Below are 14,520 nucleotides of genomic sequence, written 5' to 3' on the forward strand. Positions count from 1 at the left end.
GTGTGTGTGTGTGTGTGTGTGTGCTGGACATCTGTGAGCGTACGAGCGAGCCGGCCAGTCCTGCCTCATCCTCGCTCCCGGAGAGGTAAGAGCATTCCCGCGGAGACTCGAGTGGGCCTGGATTTCTCCCGTCTCCCTGAGGACAGCGCGGCAACCGGGCGGCACCTGACCATGACAGGCGCCGCAGCCGGGTAAGACCCCCCGATCTCGATCGGCACTCATGGGCTGCTCCCCATCCCGGAGCGGCCCCCTCCGGGGGGGCCGGACGCTGCAGCCGGGCCCCCTGGAGAGCACGGCGGAGTCCCCGTCCGACTCGCCCGGCCCGGGGGACACCGACGGAGAGGGGGGCCCCCCTGCCCCCTCAGAGGACCCGCGGGGCGGGACGACGCCCCCCCCGGCCCGGGCTGCGTCCTCGGAGTCAGCATGCCCGGAGAGAGAGGGAGAGGACGGGCCGGGCAGGAAGGGCGCCAGGCGGCCGCGGAGGGGCAGGGCGGCGAGGCAAGGCAAGAAGGAGAAGGGGGCGCCCCCCCGCGGGCAGAAGGTGGACTTCCCGGAGCCGCTGGTCCGAGCGCACCGGGCCGCCTACGCCTACCTGAACCCCAGCGTCTCCCGGTACGAGGCCCTGCTGGCGCTGCTGGAGCAGGCGGCCCAGACCCAGCAGGCCCTGCAGCCCATGGCCTGCTTCCTGGCGCTGCGCTACGAGGAGCTGAACCGCGCGCTGGAGGACATGGCCCGCGGCGGCGAGCAGCTGCTGGAGGAGAGCGGGGAGCAGCTGGCCTGGCCCCCCGGCGCCCCCGAGCCCCCCGACCTGCTGCAGCAGCTGCTCCAGTACACCCTGCAGCGGCTGCGGGCGCTGGGCGGCACGGCGGGGGCGCTGGGGGACGCCGCGCTGCAGGACGCCGCCGACTACTTCGGCTCGCTGGCCGAGCTGCTGGAGGAGAAGCTGCGGGCCAAGCAGGCGCTGGAGGGGAGGCTGGGCCGGGTGCTGGCCCGCCTGGAGGCCGCCGCGGTCCGGGCGCCCGGCCCCCCGGACTCCGCCCTGCAGTCCGAGGACAGCGGCCTCGGGGCGGACAGCGAGTCGCTGGCGGGCCCCCGGGCCCCCCGCGGCCCCCGGCCGGCCCGCCTGGGCAGCAGCCCGTCCCTGAGCTCCCTGGAGTCCAGCTGCCCCCCGGCCCCCGCCGCCGCCGCCGCCGAACTGGGGTCCGAGGGCCGCGAGGAGGAGGAGGAGGAGGAGGAGGAGGAAGAGGAGGAGGAAGGCCAGCGGGACGGCGAGGGCGGGCCGCGGCGCCCCCCCCCTCCCCCGGCCGGGCCCAGCCAGGAGGCGCCCCGGCTGGCACCCAAGCGCCTGGAGAACCCCGAGAACGAGGAGATGACGCTGCGGGTGAAGGACGCCATGAGCGGGAGGATCCGCTTCGTGCCGGCCCCCCAGCGCCGCGAGCCCGGGGGGGGCGCCCCCGCCTGGCCGGAGGAGGGCGAGCGGCCGGCGCGGAGGCCGCAGACGGCGGCGGGGGCGGGGGGCCGGAGAGGGGCGGGCCGGCAGCGGCGGTCCCGCTCGGCGGAGTCCCTGCGCGGCCAGGCCGAGGACCCCACCCTGCTGCAGCTGCAGCGGACGCAGAAGGAGCTGAGCCGCCGGCTGGACAGGATGAGGGGGGCCCCCCCCTCCCGGGACCCGAGCAGGAGGAGGGAGGAGCGCGAGAGGAAGGAGCCCCCCGACAGCAGCCCCCCCCCGCCCCCGGCCCCGCGGCCCCCCGCCTCCCAGCGGGGCAGGACGGCGGTGCAGAGGCTGATCGACACCTTCAGCCAGGGCGCCCCCCAGAGCCTGGCCCCCCTGCGGGGCGCGCGCGGGGGCGGGGTACCCGTCCTCCTGGACCTGTCCAGCCTGCCCCCGCCCCCGCCGGAGGTCCTGATGGACACCTCCTTCCGGGGCTCCCCGGCGCCCCCCGGGGGCGAGGCCGAGGCTGGAGCCCACCCCCCCACCCGGGGACGCTGCCCTGCCCCCCAGAAAGCCGGGGTGACACAGAGGCTCCGGGCCTCCTTGAGCTCGGTGCCGGTGCTGCCCAATCGGGCCGGCCCGCGCCGCGAGGCCCTCAGCCTGTCCCCGGCGCGCCCCGGCAGGAAGGTGGGACCCCGGAGCGGCTCCCAGGACTCCCAGGACCCCCAGGACCCCCAGCACCCCCAGCCCAAGGCCGGGCCGGAGGAGCAGGAGGCAGCCAGCTTGTACAGGACGGCCCGAAAGATCATCCACCTGCGCCACAACGCCGACTCCCCCCCGGCCGCAGGGCAGGAGAGGAGAGGGGGGGCCCCTCCGCCTGCCCCTGCCCCGGCCCCAGCGCACAGGCCCCCCTGCGGACCCCAGGCCCCCGGCCGGGCTCGGCTCCTGCCCTCCACCCCCGCCAACCCCTCCAACCCGCCCGCCCTGCACAGGAGGCTGCCCAGCCCCCCCGTCTTCCGGAGCCAGCCCGCGCCCCCTTCGCCCGCCGGCCCCCCGGCTCCCCAGATCCCCCCCGGCCCCCCGCAGGGCCCCAGGAGGCTGCCCAGCCCTCCCCAGTGGAAACAAGCTGCCAGCACCCCCTCTTCCGGGAGAGACGTCGCCCCCAGTTCCGCCTGCCTCTCTGCCGGTCTGGCTCAGGCTCCCTCCCCTCCGGCCTCCCCGCGCACAAGCTGCAGGCGGCCACCAGGGGGCAGCAGCGAGGGGCTCGCCCCCTCCTCCCGCGTGCTCAGCAACGCCCGCTCTGTCTTCTGCCCCGCCTCCGCCTCGCTGTTCGAGGCCCAGCCGGCCCCCGCGCCCCAGGCCTGGCCCCCCCCGGGGGCCTGTGTGCTGCCCCGGCCCTGGGGGGGGCGGCCGTCGCGGGGCAGGCTGCCCCTGGGGGCGACACACAGCCCGCAGCCCTTCGTCAAGAGGAGCCACTCGGACAGGCGGCCCAGCCTCACCCTGCAGCCGCGGCCTCCCCTCTCCCCCAGCGGCTCGGTGAGCTCCGGGAGCGAGCCGGCCATCAGCACCCAGGGGTGAGTCTGCAGCCCTCTGGCTGTCCTTGTACACCGTCTGCCTCTCGATTCCCACACCTGTCTCTCTCACCTTCTACACCCGTCTGTCTCTCGATTCCCACACCTGTCTCTCTCACCTTCTACACCGTCTGTCTCTCGATTCCCACACCTGTCTCTCTCTCACCGTCTACACCTGTCTGTCTCTCGATTCCCACACCTGTCTCTCTCACCTTCTACACCGTCTGCCTCTTAATTCCCACACCTGTCTCTCTCTCACCTTCTACACCGTCTGCCTCTCGATTCCCATACCTGTCTCTCTCTCACCTTCTACACTGTCTGCCTCTCGATTCCAATACCTGTCTCTCTCACCTTCTACACCCGTCTGCCTCTCGATTCCCACACCTGTCTCTCTCTCAGATTCTACACCCGTCTGCCTCTCGATTCCCATACCTGTCTCTCTCTCACCTTCTACACTGTCTGCCTCTCGATTCCAATACCTGTCTCTCTCACCTTCTACACCCGTCTGCCTCTCGATTCCCACACCTGTCTCTCTCTCAGATTCTACACCCGTCTGTCTCTCGATTCCCACACCTGTCTCTCTCTCAGATTCTACACCCGTCTGCCTCTCGATTCCCACACCTGTCTCCCTCTCAGATTCTACACCCGTCTGCCTCTCGATTCCCACACCTGTCTCTCTCTCAGATTCTACACCTCTCACCTTCTACACCTGTCTCTCTCTCAGACCTGTCTCTTCTTCTTACCTACTATGTGGCTCTCCCCATTTGCTGTCTTTGATTCTGTGTCTCTGTACCTATTCAATTCAATTCAATTCAATTCAAGGTGCTTTATTAGCATGACCGATAGGTACAATCAGTGTTGCCAAAGCAAATAAAAATAATAAAATTAACATAGAACAAAACAAAAAATAGAAGTAAAATAAAATCTACAGACATGTTACAGACATTTACAACAAAGACATATTATATAATATCGACATATACTGTATTCGGCTGGAGCATTATTGGGAGACAGACTCACTGTTCCTCAGGCTGTGACAGGAGATCACATACTGGGCTGCCAGATCAACTGAGTTCCCTCCTCCCTCTCCCAGTAGGATTGGGACCTGTTGTGGTTTTGGCAGGTGTGGGAACTCTGGGATTAGATTTCTGAATTTCGGGAAGAATGTTTCTCTAATCCCAGAGTATCTGTCACAGTGCAGTAGGAAGTGCACCTCTGTCTCTATTTCTCCCTGCTGGCAGTGGGAGCACAGCCTGTCCTCTCTGGGCAGCCAGGTCTGCCTGTGTCGCCCAGTTTCTATGGCCAGGTTGTGGTCACTGAGCCTGTACTTCGTCAGGGTCTGTTTCTGTTTGTTATTTTTTATTTTGGTCAAATATTCAGCTAGTGTGTATTGTCTGTTTAAGGTTCTGTAGCATTCTAGTTTATGTTGTGTTTGTGTGTGTGTGTCCCAGTGTGTGAGATATTGCTGTTTGATCTGTGCTGTGATGTGGTTGAGTCTGGGTTGTGGTGCTCTAGCAGTGCTGTCCTGAGGCTGGTTAGTGTTGGTGTGGCTCAGGTCGGTGAGCCTCAGGACCAGCTGGCTCAGGGGGCTCTGTTTTGGGCTCAGCTCTTGGCTCAGCAGGGCTTTGTGGTGGTAGGAATTTTGGTCACTGTTTTTTAGGTGTAGCCAATACTTTAATATTCTTTTCTGTATGTTTATCAATAGTGGGTACTGGCCTAATTCGGCCCTGCACCCGTTGTTAGGAGTTTTTCTCTGCACACGGAGGATGATTCTACAGATCTCCATGTGCAGAGTTTCTGTGGGGTGTTTGTCCCATTGGGTGTAATCCTGGTCTGTGAGGGGACCCCAAACTTCACTGCCGTATAGGGCAATGGGTTGGATTACACTTTCAAATATACCTATCCATGTGTATCTGTGTCTCTGTACCTGCCACTGTGTCATTGTGTCTCTGAACCTGACACGGTGTCTATCTGTACCTGCCACTGTGTCACTGTGTGTCACTGTCTCTGTTTACTCTCTCTCTCTGCCTGTCACTGCGTGTCTTTGGATTTAGCTGTATTGAGTACTCAGATAGTTTCACCAGTGTATGAGAGTGATGCCTAAATAGTAACGACTAGCACAACACATTTGTAGACATTGACAGGCTCTCTCTCTGTTCCTCAGGCTGTGACAGGAGATCAGACACTGGGCTGCAGCTCTATTGAGTTTCCTCCCCCAGTAGGACTGGGAGCTGTTCTGATTCTGGCAGGTGTGCGAATTCTGGGATTAGATTTGTTATTTTAGGGGACAGTGCTCAGCCAGCTGTGCAGTACTGCTTCCAGCACAGCAGAAAGAGCATCTTTTTCTTGGCTTAAAACACCAAGGCAGACCCCCCCTCTCTCCTTCTCCCTGTCTGTCTCTAGACTCTGCCATGCGGTCTGCATCCGGCCTGGGTGACGCAGTCAGCCTGTGTTCCTTTCTCAGAGAATATAAATAAGGATGTCCTACGCAATTATCTCCACACTTGGACATGATCCTGTGCAGCTCATAATCCGCGTCTTTCAAAGACTGGAGTGCGGACAGAGAGTGGAAAGGGAGAAGTTGCATTGAAATACTTGGGGTGCACACGCACTGCAATACAGGATGGCTCAATTCCATTCAATTCAATTCAAGGTGCTTTATTGGCATGACCGATGGGGACAATCAGTGTTGCCAAAGCAGATGAAAGTAATGATATTTACATTAAACAAAACAAAACAAAAATAGAAGTAAAATAAAAATCTACAGACATATTACAGACATTTACAACAAAGACATATTCTAAAATATTGACATCAAAAACAAAAACGTTTTTGCTAAGCTGCGCGGCTGTCAAAAATGACGGAAAATCCAAATTCTGAAACCACACTTTCTACGTGCTAAACTTCTTCGTTTCTATCTTTAAAACTAAAGGAAATAACAAGTTTAGCCAAACTTTACTGGTAATTGTCATGCTCACATGAAAAGTAGTCACTAATTGCATATGTTATACGTCATTTCAAAAGCAGGTTGAAAAAAAGCATTGCCACAAAATTGAAACCCATTCACACTAGATGCATTGAAAATACCTGTTAACTGGTACATGACATGATTCTGACTGACTGGGAGTGTTTTGTAGACTTGTTTGAACACAGTTCTTTAAAGCAGGGATTTGGAAATTTCTTCCAAAAGTGTCCTGGGTAGGGTTAGGGTTAGGGTTGCAACAACACTCAGACATTTTCTAATGCATCTGCCATGCTTTAGGATGTATTTGCAGTGCAGGAATGGTGTTGTTTTGTTGTTTCCTCGAAAAGCAAATTTTGACCAATTTTCACGTTTTTGCTAAGCTGCGCGGCTGTCAAAAATGACGGAAAATCCAAATTCTGAAACCACACTTTCTACGTGCTAAACTTCTTCGTTTCTATCTTTAAAACTAAAGGAAATAACAAATTTAGCCAAACTTTACTGGTAATTGTCATGCTCACATGAAAAGTAGTCACTAATTGCATATGTTATACGTCATTTCAAAAGCAGGTTGAAAAAAAGCATTGCCACAAAATTGAAACCCATTCACACTAGATGCATTGAAAATACCTGTTAACTGGTACATGACATGATTCTGACTGACTGGGAGTGTTTTGTGGACTTGTTTGAACACAGTTCTTTAAAGCAGGGATTTGGAAATTTCTTCCAAAAGTGTCGTGGAGGGTCAGCATGGGGCCATCTGAGAAACAAGCTGCTGGGACAGCAGCTCTTCCTGGCTGGGTTGCCAGGAACAGGCAGAGTTTCTAGGAATCTGGCGTGACAAGTGTTCGGTCTTAACACCTGTGTCAGACAGGCGCTCTGCCGCTCTCTCCCAGTGGGTGTGTCCCACTCATGACTCCACTCAAGCGCGTTGTGACCAGCTGCACTGGACACTCTGCAGCCTGCCGGTGGGACAGCGCTCTCTGCTCGGCCCCAGCTCCAGGGTTGTTAACTGCAGATGGTGCTGTTAGAAACAGGGCCAGCGCTCTCGCAGGGGACGGGTTTGGCAGCACTAGGCTGTGTCGGCAAGGCTTGTGTGTCTTTCAAAGTGCAGCTACATTCAACTTTATTTGTCATTATACTTACACGGGTGCATAGTACAGTGACAAGTGTTTCTCATTAGTCGCTCGGGTGCAGTATATAAAAAGAACAGAAGACAAGACGATAGACAGTAACGCAATAACAATAACAGTGTAATAACATAACAGTGTAATCAAAACTGCGCAAATACGCATACAGAGAAAAAATATAACAGGACAAAAACAGTGCAAAAGTAATTCAGGGAACAGTGCAAAAATAATCCGGCGATTCATAAATATCACAGCTAGTTCAGTTTTAAGTACAATTTCGGCTTACATTCAGTTGTCGTGCGTGTAGTGGTGTTGGAGTATAGTCATTGTGGGCACAGGAAGCAGTGAGGAGAGATCATACTGTAGTATGATGGGAGGGAGTGGGTGGCGTCACGAGCTTGACGACTCTGGGGAAGAAGCTATTTTGGAGTCTAGTTGTGTGCGACTGGAGTGACCGGAACCTTCTGCCAGATGGCAGGGGGACAAACAAGTTATGACTGGGGTGAGTGGGGTCAGACATAATTTTGGGGGCTTTTATCAGACTCCTGGTGTTGTAGATTTCCTGGATGGATGGTAAGGCCCTGCCGGTGATGTGTTGTGCAGTTGTGACCACCCGCTGCAGGGCCTTACGGTCGGTTGCGGTCCAGTTGCCGTACCAGACTGTGATGCGGCTGGTCAGTATGCTCTCCACCGCACATCTGTAGAAGTTGGTGAGGATCTGTGGATGTAGGTGTATTTTCTTCAGCCTTCTCAGGAAGTACAGCCGCTGTTGTGCCTTCTTGATGAGACTGGAGGTGTTCAGTGTCCATGTAAGGTCCTTAGAGATGTGAACACCTAGGAATTTGAAGTTATTCACCATCTCCACCGCAGACCCTTCTATGTAGATGGGGGAGTGGACTTTTCCTTGTCTCCTGAAGTCAACAATCAGCTCTTTGGTTTTGCTAATGTTGAGACATAGGTTGTTGGTTCGGCACCAGTCTGCGAGTTGTTTTATCTCCTCCCTGTAGGCAGTCTCATCGTTGTCAGTGATCAGGCCCACGACTGTGGTATCGTCGGCATACTTGGTGATGGTGTTTGTGCTGAACTTGGCAGTACAGTCGTGGGTGAACAGGGAGTAAAGCAGTGGGCTGAGCACACAGCCTTGGGGGGCACCGGTGTTAAGGGTGAGTGTGTTGGAGGTGAGGTTGCCAATCCTGACAGCCTGGGGTCTGCTGGTGAGGAGGTCTAGGATCCAGCTGCAGAGGGTGGGACCTAAACCAAGAGCCCTGAGTTTGGTAGCAAGTTTTATGGGTATGATGGTGTTAAATGCTGAGCTAAAGTCAATGAACAGCATTCTTGTATAGGTGTTCCTTTTATCCAGGTGGGTTAGTGTGGTGTGTAAAGCTATAGAGATTGCATCCTCCGTGGAGCGGTTTGTGCGATAGGCAAACTGGAGAGGATCAAGTGGTTTTGGAAAGCTGGCTATAATGTGTGGAATAAGTAGTCAAAGCACTTCATTATGATGGGGATGAGTGCAATAGGGCGGTAGTCGTTCAGGCATGCGGGGGCTGATTTTTTCGGTACTGGCACCATGGTGGTCGTCTTGAAGCAGCTAGGTACAGTGGCCTGGGCCAAGGACATGTTGAAGATGTCGGTACAGACATCAGCTATGTGCCAGGCACATGTTCTGAGTAACAGGCCAGGGATACCATCAGGTCCAGCAGCTTTTTGTGTGTTGACTCTACTTAGTGATTTCCACACATCTAGCCTGGATAGTGTGGGGGGTGGGGTGGCAGGGGAGTCGGCAGTCCAGGTGGTTGGTTCAGGGTTATGAGCTTCGAAGCGTGCGTAGAAGCTAAATAGACAACCTGCTAAATAGCCAACCTGCAGCTCCTTTAGCAAATCACCTGTAATGGATACATGGACACACAGGTTTCACTGTATTCATCATACTGCACTACGTGTATATATTGCATACACCATGGACACATAGCAGCTCTACTCATACTGAGTTTTCCTCCATTTCTATTCCATCTATTATTATGTAACCTTATTTTCGTAACCTTAATTTTGTGATTTTTGTGTTTTTGTGATTTTTGTGATTTCTGTGATTCTTGTAAAAGACATTTCATTGCCAGCAACTGCTGCTGCATACCGTCCTGTTGTGGATTTGATAAATAAACTCTGATTTGATTTGATTTGATTTGAGAAGGTGTTAAGCTTGTTTGGGAGGGAGGGGTCGGTAGCGCTTACAGGGCTTGTTTTGCTCTTGTAGCTTGTGATTGTATTTGTTTCTTGCCACATGCCTCGTGGGCTAGCGTTGGTGTTGTAGTGGGGTTCTCTCTGGAATTTGTACTGGTTCTTGGCAGATTTTATGCCAGCTCTTAATTTTTTTCCTTGCCACTCTCAATTCTTCCTCATTACCAGATTTGAAGGCTGCGTCACGTGCTTTGAGCAGGGAGCAGATCTCAGTGTTCATCCAGGGTTTTTGATCTGGGAGTTTGCGTATCTTTTTAACGCTTGCCACATCATCAGCACGTTTGCTGATGTAGCTGGTGACTGCTGATGCATACATGTCGATATTGGTGTGGGATCCGTGGGTAGCCGGATCTTTGAACACACTCCAGTCTGTGCACTCAAAACAGTCCTGAAGCATTGATTCTGCCTGGATCATAACTGGGAGAAGCCCAGCCACTCTGACACCCTGATTCACAGAGGCTTCAGAGACTAATGAACACAGAGGCTCAACTCCAAAGTTCCCTGTGTGAAAATAACTCTCGCTGCACTGTTGCACATTTAGATAATAATAATAATTATTATAATAATTACTTACACTTATATAGCGCTTTTCTGGACACTCCACTCAAAGCGCTTTACAGGTAATGGGGACTCCCCTCCACCACCACCAATGTGCAGCCCCACCTGGATGATGCGACGGCAGCCATAGTGCGCCAGAACACTCACCACACACCAGCTCTCAGTGGGGAGGAGAGCAGAGTAATGTAGCCAGTTCATAGAGGGGGATTATTAGGAGGCCATGATTGGTAAGGGCCAATGGGAAAATTGGCCAGGACGCCAGGGTTACACCCCTACTCTTTTTGAGAAACGCCCTGGGATTTTTAATGACCACAGAGAGTCAGGACCTCAGTTTTACGTCTCATCCGAAGGATGTTTTACAGTATAGTGTCCCCGTCACTATACTGGGGCATTAGGACCCACATGGATGGCAGCCATAGTGCGCCAGAACGCTCACCACACACCAGCTCTCAGTGGGGAGGAGAGCAGAGTAATGTAGCCAGTTCATAGAGGGGGATTATTAGGAGGCCATGATTGGTAAGGGACAATGGGAAAATTGGCCAGGACGCCAGGGTTACACCCCTACTCTTTTTGAGAAACGCCCTGGGATTTTTAATGACCACAGAGAGTCAGGACCTCAGTTTTACGTCTCATCCGAAGGATGTTTTACAGTATAGTGTCCCCGTCACTATACTGGGGCATTAGGACCCACATGGACCGCAGGGTGAGCGCCCCCTGCTGGCCCCACTAACACCTCTTCCAGCAGCAACCTTAGTTTTTCCCAGGAGGTCTCCTATCAAGGTACTGACCAGGCTCACACCTGCTGAGCTTCAGTGGGTTGCCAGTTGTGAGTTGCAGGGTGATATTGCTGCTGACAGATACTGTCCCTAGAGGAGAGTAAGTAACTGCCACTCAGCTGAGAGGCCATCGAGTAACTCCTGAGTCAGGACACGCTGGAGTGTACTGTACTCTCTGTGAACTCACTCCTCTACTCTACAGAGCAGAACATTCAGTGACTCCTGAGTCAGGACACACTGGAGTCATTGAATGTTCTCTGATTTTCCCAGAACACTGTTGCTTCCTCTTTGCTGTAAAAATGCTGTTATACCTGTTTAATAATCTATCATCTTTAAACTTCATCTCCTCGCTAACCTTTTTGTTCTTAAGAACCTGGGCTGTTATCATTGAACCTTCTGGTTCCTCTTAATACTCCAAAACGTGATTCACCAGAACCACAAATCTTTTATTTGTGTTAAACATCTAACTCTTGTCAAATTCATCTAACCTCTATCACTGGATGTGCTACTTTAAGATGGGCTTAAGGTGTAATTCTGCACTGTAATGTATAAAACATTATTATTTACAAAAAGAGCTACAGCCCTGGAAAAGTAGAAGAGTCCTGTTACAATAGGGGCTACAGTCCCAGTACAGTAGAACAGTCCTGTTACAATAGGAGCTACAGTCCCAGTACAGTAGAACAATCCTGTTACAATAGGAACTACAGTCCCAGTACAGTAGATCAGTCCTGTTACAATAGGAGCTACAGTCCCAGTGCAGTAGATCAGTCCTGTTACAATAGGAGCTACAGTCCCAGTGCAGTAGATCAGTCCTGTTACAATAGGAGCTACAGTCCCAGTACAGTAGATCAGTCCTGTTACAATAGGAGCTACAGTCCCAGTGCAGTAGATCAGTCCTGTTACAATAGGAGCTACAGTCCCAGTGCAGTAGAACAGTCCTGTTACAATAGGGGCTACAGTCCCAGTGCAGTAGAACAGTCCTGTTACAATAGGAGCTACAGTCCCATTACAGTAGAACAGTCCTGTTACAATAGGAGCTACAGTCCCAGTACAGTAGAACAGTCCTGTTACAATAGGAGCTACAGTCCCAGTGCAGTAGAACAGTCCTGTTACAATAGGGGCTACAGTCCCAGTGCAGTAGAACAGTCCTGTTACAATAGGAGCTACAGTCCCAGTACAGTAGAACAGTCCTGTTACAACAGGGGCTACAGTCCCAGTGCAGTAGATCAGTCATGTTACAATAGTAGCTACAGTCCCAGTACAGTAGAACAGTCCTGTTACAATAGGAGCTACAGTCCCAGTAGAATCCTTTTACAACATGGGGTTGCAGTACCAGTATAGCAGAACATTAATTTCCAAGACGCAAGAACATTTTCAAGAATAATAGGAATAAAATCTGGAAACAGCACAACATTTACAATTGACAAGTAAAAACAGAGGTTCTGGTTCCTTGTTATATGTGCCAAAATGCCTGCAAGTTAAATAAATAAAATCCTGTCCCCGCCTATGAATGTAAACAAGCACTGTGTAAATCTATCTTTTGCAAAAATGTACAATAAATCAAACTTCCTTCCAGCTTTCAGGCTAGGGATAAAAATACCCTGCACCAGTTACGATAAAGACACATCCCACAGTGACCTCCTGTCACAGTCTCATAGCCAGACTCACAGTGACCTCCTGACACAGCCAGAATCACAGCGACCTCCTGACACAGCCAGAATCACAGTGACCACCTGACACAGCCAGAGTCACAGTGACCTCCTGTCACAGTCTCATAGCCAGACTCACAGTGACCTCCTGACACAGCCAGAGTCACAGTGACCTCCTGACACAACCAGAGTCACAGTGACCTCCTGTTACAGTCTCATAGCCAGAGTCACAGTGACCTCCTGACACTGCCAGAGTTACAGCGACCTCCTGACACAGCCAGAGTCACAGTGACCTCCTGACACAGTCTCACAACCAGAGTCACAGAGTACTGTGTGAGAAGAGAGTGAAGATCTAGATCAGAGTGGACAGTACTCTGTGGAGTGGAAGAGGAACTATATCAGTGTGGGCAGAACTCTGGGAGGAGGAAGTGAGGTGCTAGATCAGTGTGGCAGTAGTCAGTGAAGAGGAAGTGAGGTGCTAGATCAGTGTGGGCAGAACTCTGGGAGGAGGAAGTGAGGTGCTAGATCAGTGTGGCGGTACTCTGTGAAGAGGAAGTGAGTTGCTAGATCAGTGTGGGTAGTACTCTGTGAGGAGGAAGCGAGGTGCTAGATCAGTGTGGCGGTACTCTGTGAAGAGGAAGTGAGTTGCTAGATCAGTGTGGGTAGTACTCTGTGAGGAGGAAGCGAGGTGCTAGATCAGTGTGGGCAGTACTATTTGAGAAGGAAGTGATGATGTAGATCAGAGTGGCCAGTACTCTGTGAAGAGGAAGTGAGTTGCTAGATCAGTGTGGCAGTACTCTGTGAAGAGGAAGTGAGTTGCTAGATCAGTGTGGGTAGTACTCTGTGAAGAGGAAGTGAAGCTAGATATGTGGGCAGAACTCTGTGAGGAGGAAGTGAGCTGCTAGATCATGTGGGCAGTACTATTTGAGAAGGAAGTGATGATGTAGATCAGTGTGCCAGTACTCTGTGAGGAGGAAGTGAGCTGCTAGATCATGTGGGCAGTACTATTTGAGAAGGAAGTGATGATGTAGATCAGAGTGGCCAGTACTCTGTGAAGAGGAAGTGAGGTTCTGGATCAGAGTGGCCAGTACTCTGTGAGGAGGAAGTGAGGTGCTAGATTAGTGTGGGTAGTACTCTGTGAAGAGGAAGTAAAGTTCTCGCTCCAATGCACAAGGCGTGTGGAGGTCTTCACATCAGCACCAGACAGAGTGTCAGTGCAAACTCTCGCATGAGCCCTTAAGGTGGCATTTTTTAGAAGTACTTCTCTGCTCCTGAGAGCTATGATGAGGAATCCTGTGCCCTTCTTATTTACTCTGGGACGGGGTTCCCATCCAGGACTAGTGAGCCCCAGTCCTGTTTCTAAAGATTGGGCACACCTGCAAGGCATTAATCCATTAAGCAGGCTTAAGAGAACTCTGGTCCTAGAGCACTGAAGGGTTCACACATTGTGTCCATAATTCAGATCAGCTTCTTCATTAATCACAATGAAATTGTTCCAGGCCTTTAAAAATCAATTATGTTATGGGGGGTCTAAGAAGGCAGTCACCCTGGAGCGCCCCAGGACCCGGGTGGGAGACCCCCACTCTAGCAGCCAACTAGAGCAGTGCGAACCTGAGAGAGACTATCAGCAGTCCTGCCTGTCCTAATCCCCTGCAGATTAGCCCTGTCAGTGGGCAATCCCATTATCAACCTGCCCTACTTCAATAATCCGGCCCCTAATCGGCTTGTGTCTCCCCCCTCCCCCAGCCTGGAGGAGGGGCCTGCCTGCGCCAGGGAGCCGTGGGACAGCCAGCACCAATCAGAGCTCAGGACCAGCCGCTCCGCCTCCCACCCGGAGCTGTGCATCGTGGGTCAGGCGCTGCAGTGAGGGCCGGGGGAGCAGATCGGCGCTGGGATTAGGAGTGTTTTTCTCTCCCAGGAGGAGAAAGGCTAATTCCCTCCAAGCGGATTCACCTCTGGCACCCCTTCCCTTCCTGGAACAGCAGCTGCTCTTTTCTGAACTGTTTTTTATATTCCTCCAATCAGAAGAAACAGTGACCAGAAACAACAGTGTTCCACCGGACGGCGGTTACAGAGTTTGGCTTGTTTTCCAGCCTGTGTTAGACTTCAGCACTCGAAACATCCCTTCGCCAACCTGCTAATCTGTTGCCTTGTGCAACACCTTCTGCACATGGCTTTTTATCCCAAATCTCGTGACGCTGGCA

At 53.3% G+C, this 14,520-nt stretch overlaps 1 protein-coding gene across 2 annotated transcripts; it reads left to right on the forward strand.

The window, feature by feature from the left end:
* Positions 1–14,275, forward strand: LOC138245078 (photoreceptor cilium actin regulator-like). 2 transcript variants are annotated; one of them, XM_069199152.1, is made up of 2 exons: positions 1–3,006; positions 14,063–14,275. In XM_069199152.1, the coding sequence occupies exons 1-2, from the start codon at positions 221–223 to the stop codon at positions 14,181–14,183; spliced, it is 2,907 nt and encodes a 968-aa protein (XP_069055253.1). In that variant the 5' UTR covers positions 1–220; the 3' UTR covers positions 14,184–14,275. The 2 variants fall into 2 exon arrangements, with proteins under 2 accessions (XP_069055253.1, XP_069055254.1); XM_069199153.1 differs by lacking the exon at positions 14,063–14,275 and adding an exon at positions 5,168–5,239.
* Positions 14,276–14,520: the final 245 nt, after the last annotated feature.

The sequence above is a fragment of the Lepisosteus oculatus genome, chromosome 2, assembly GCF_040954835.1.
Source record: "Lepisosteus oculatus isolate fLepOcu1 chromosome 2, fLepOcu1.hap2, whole genome shotgun sequence".
Classification (NCBI taxonomy): domain Eukaryota; kingdom Metazoa; phylum Chordata; class Actinopteri; order Semionotiformes; family Lepisosteidae; genus Lepisosteus; species Lepisosteus oculatus.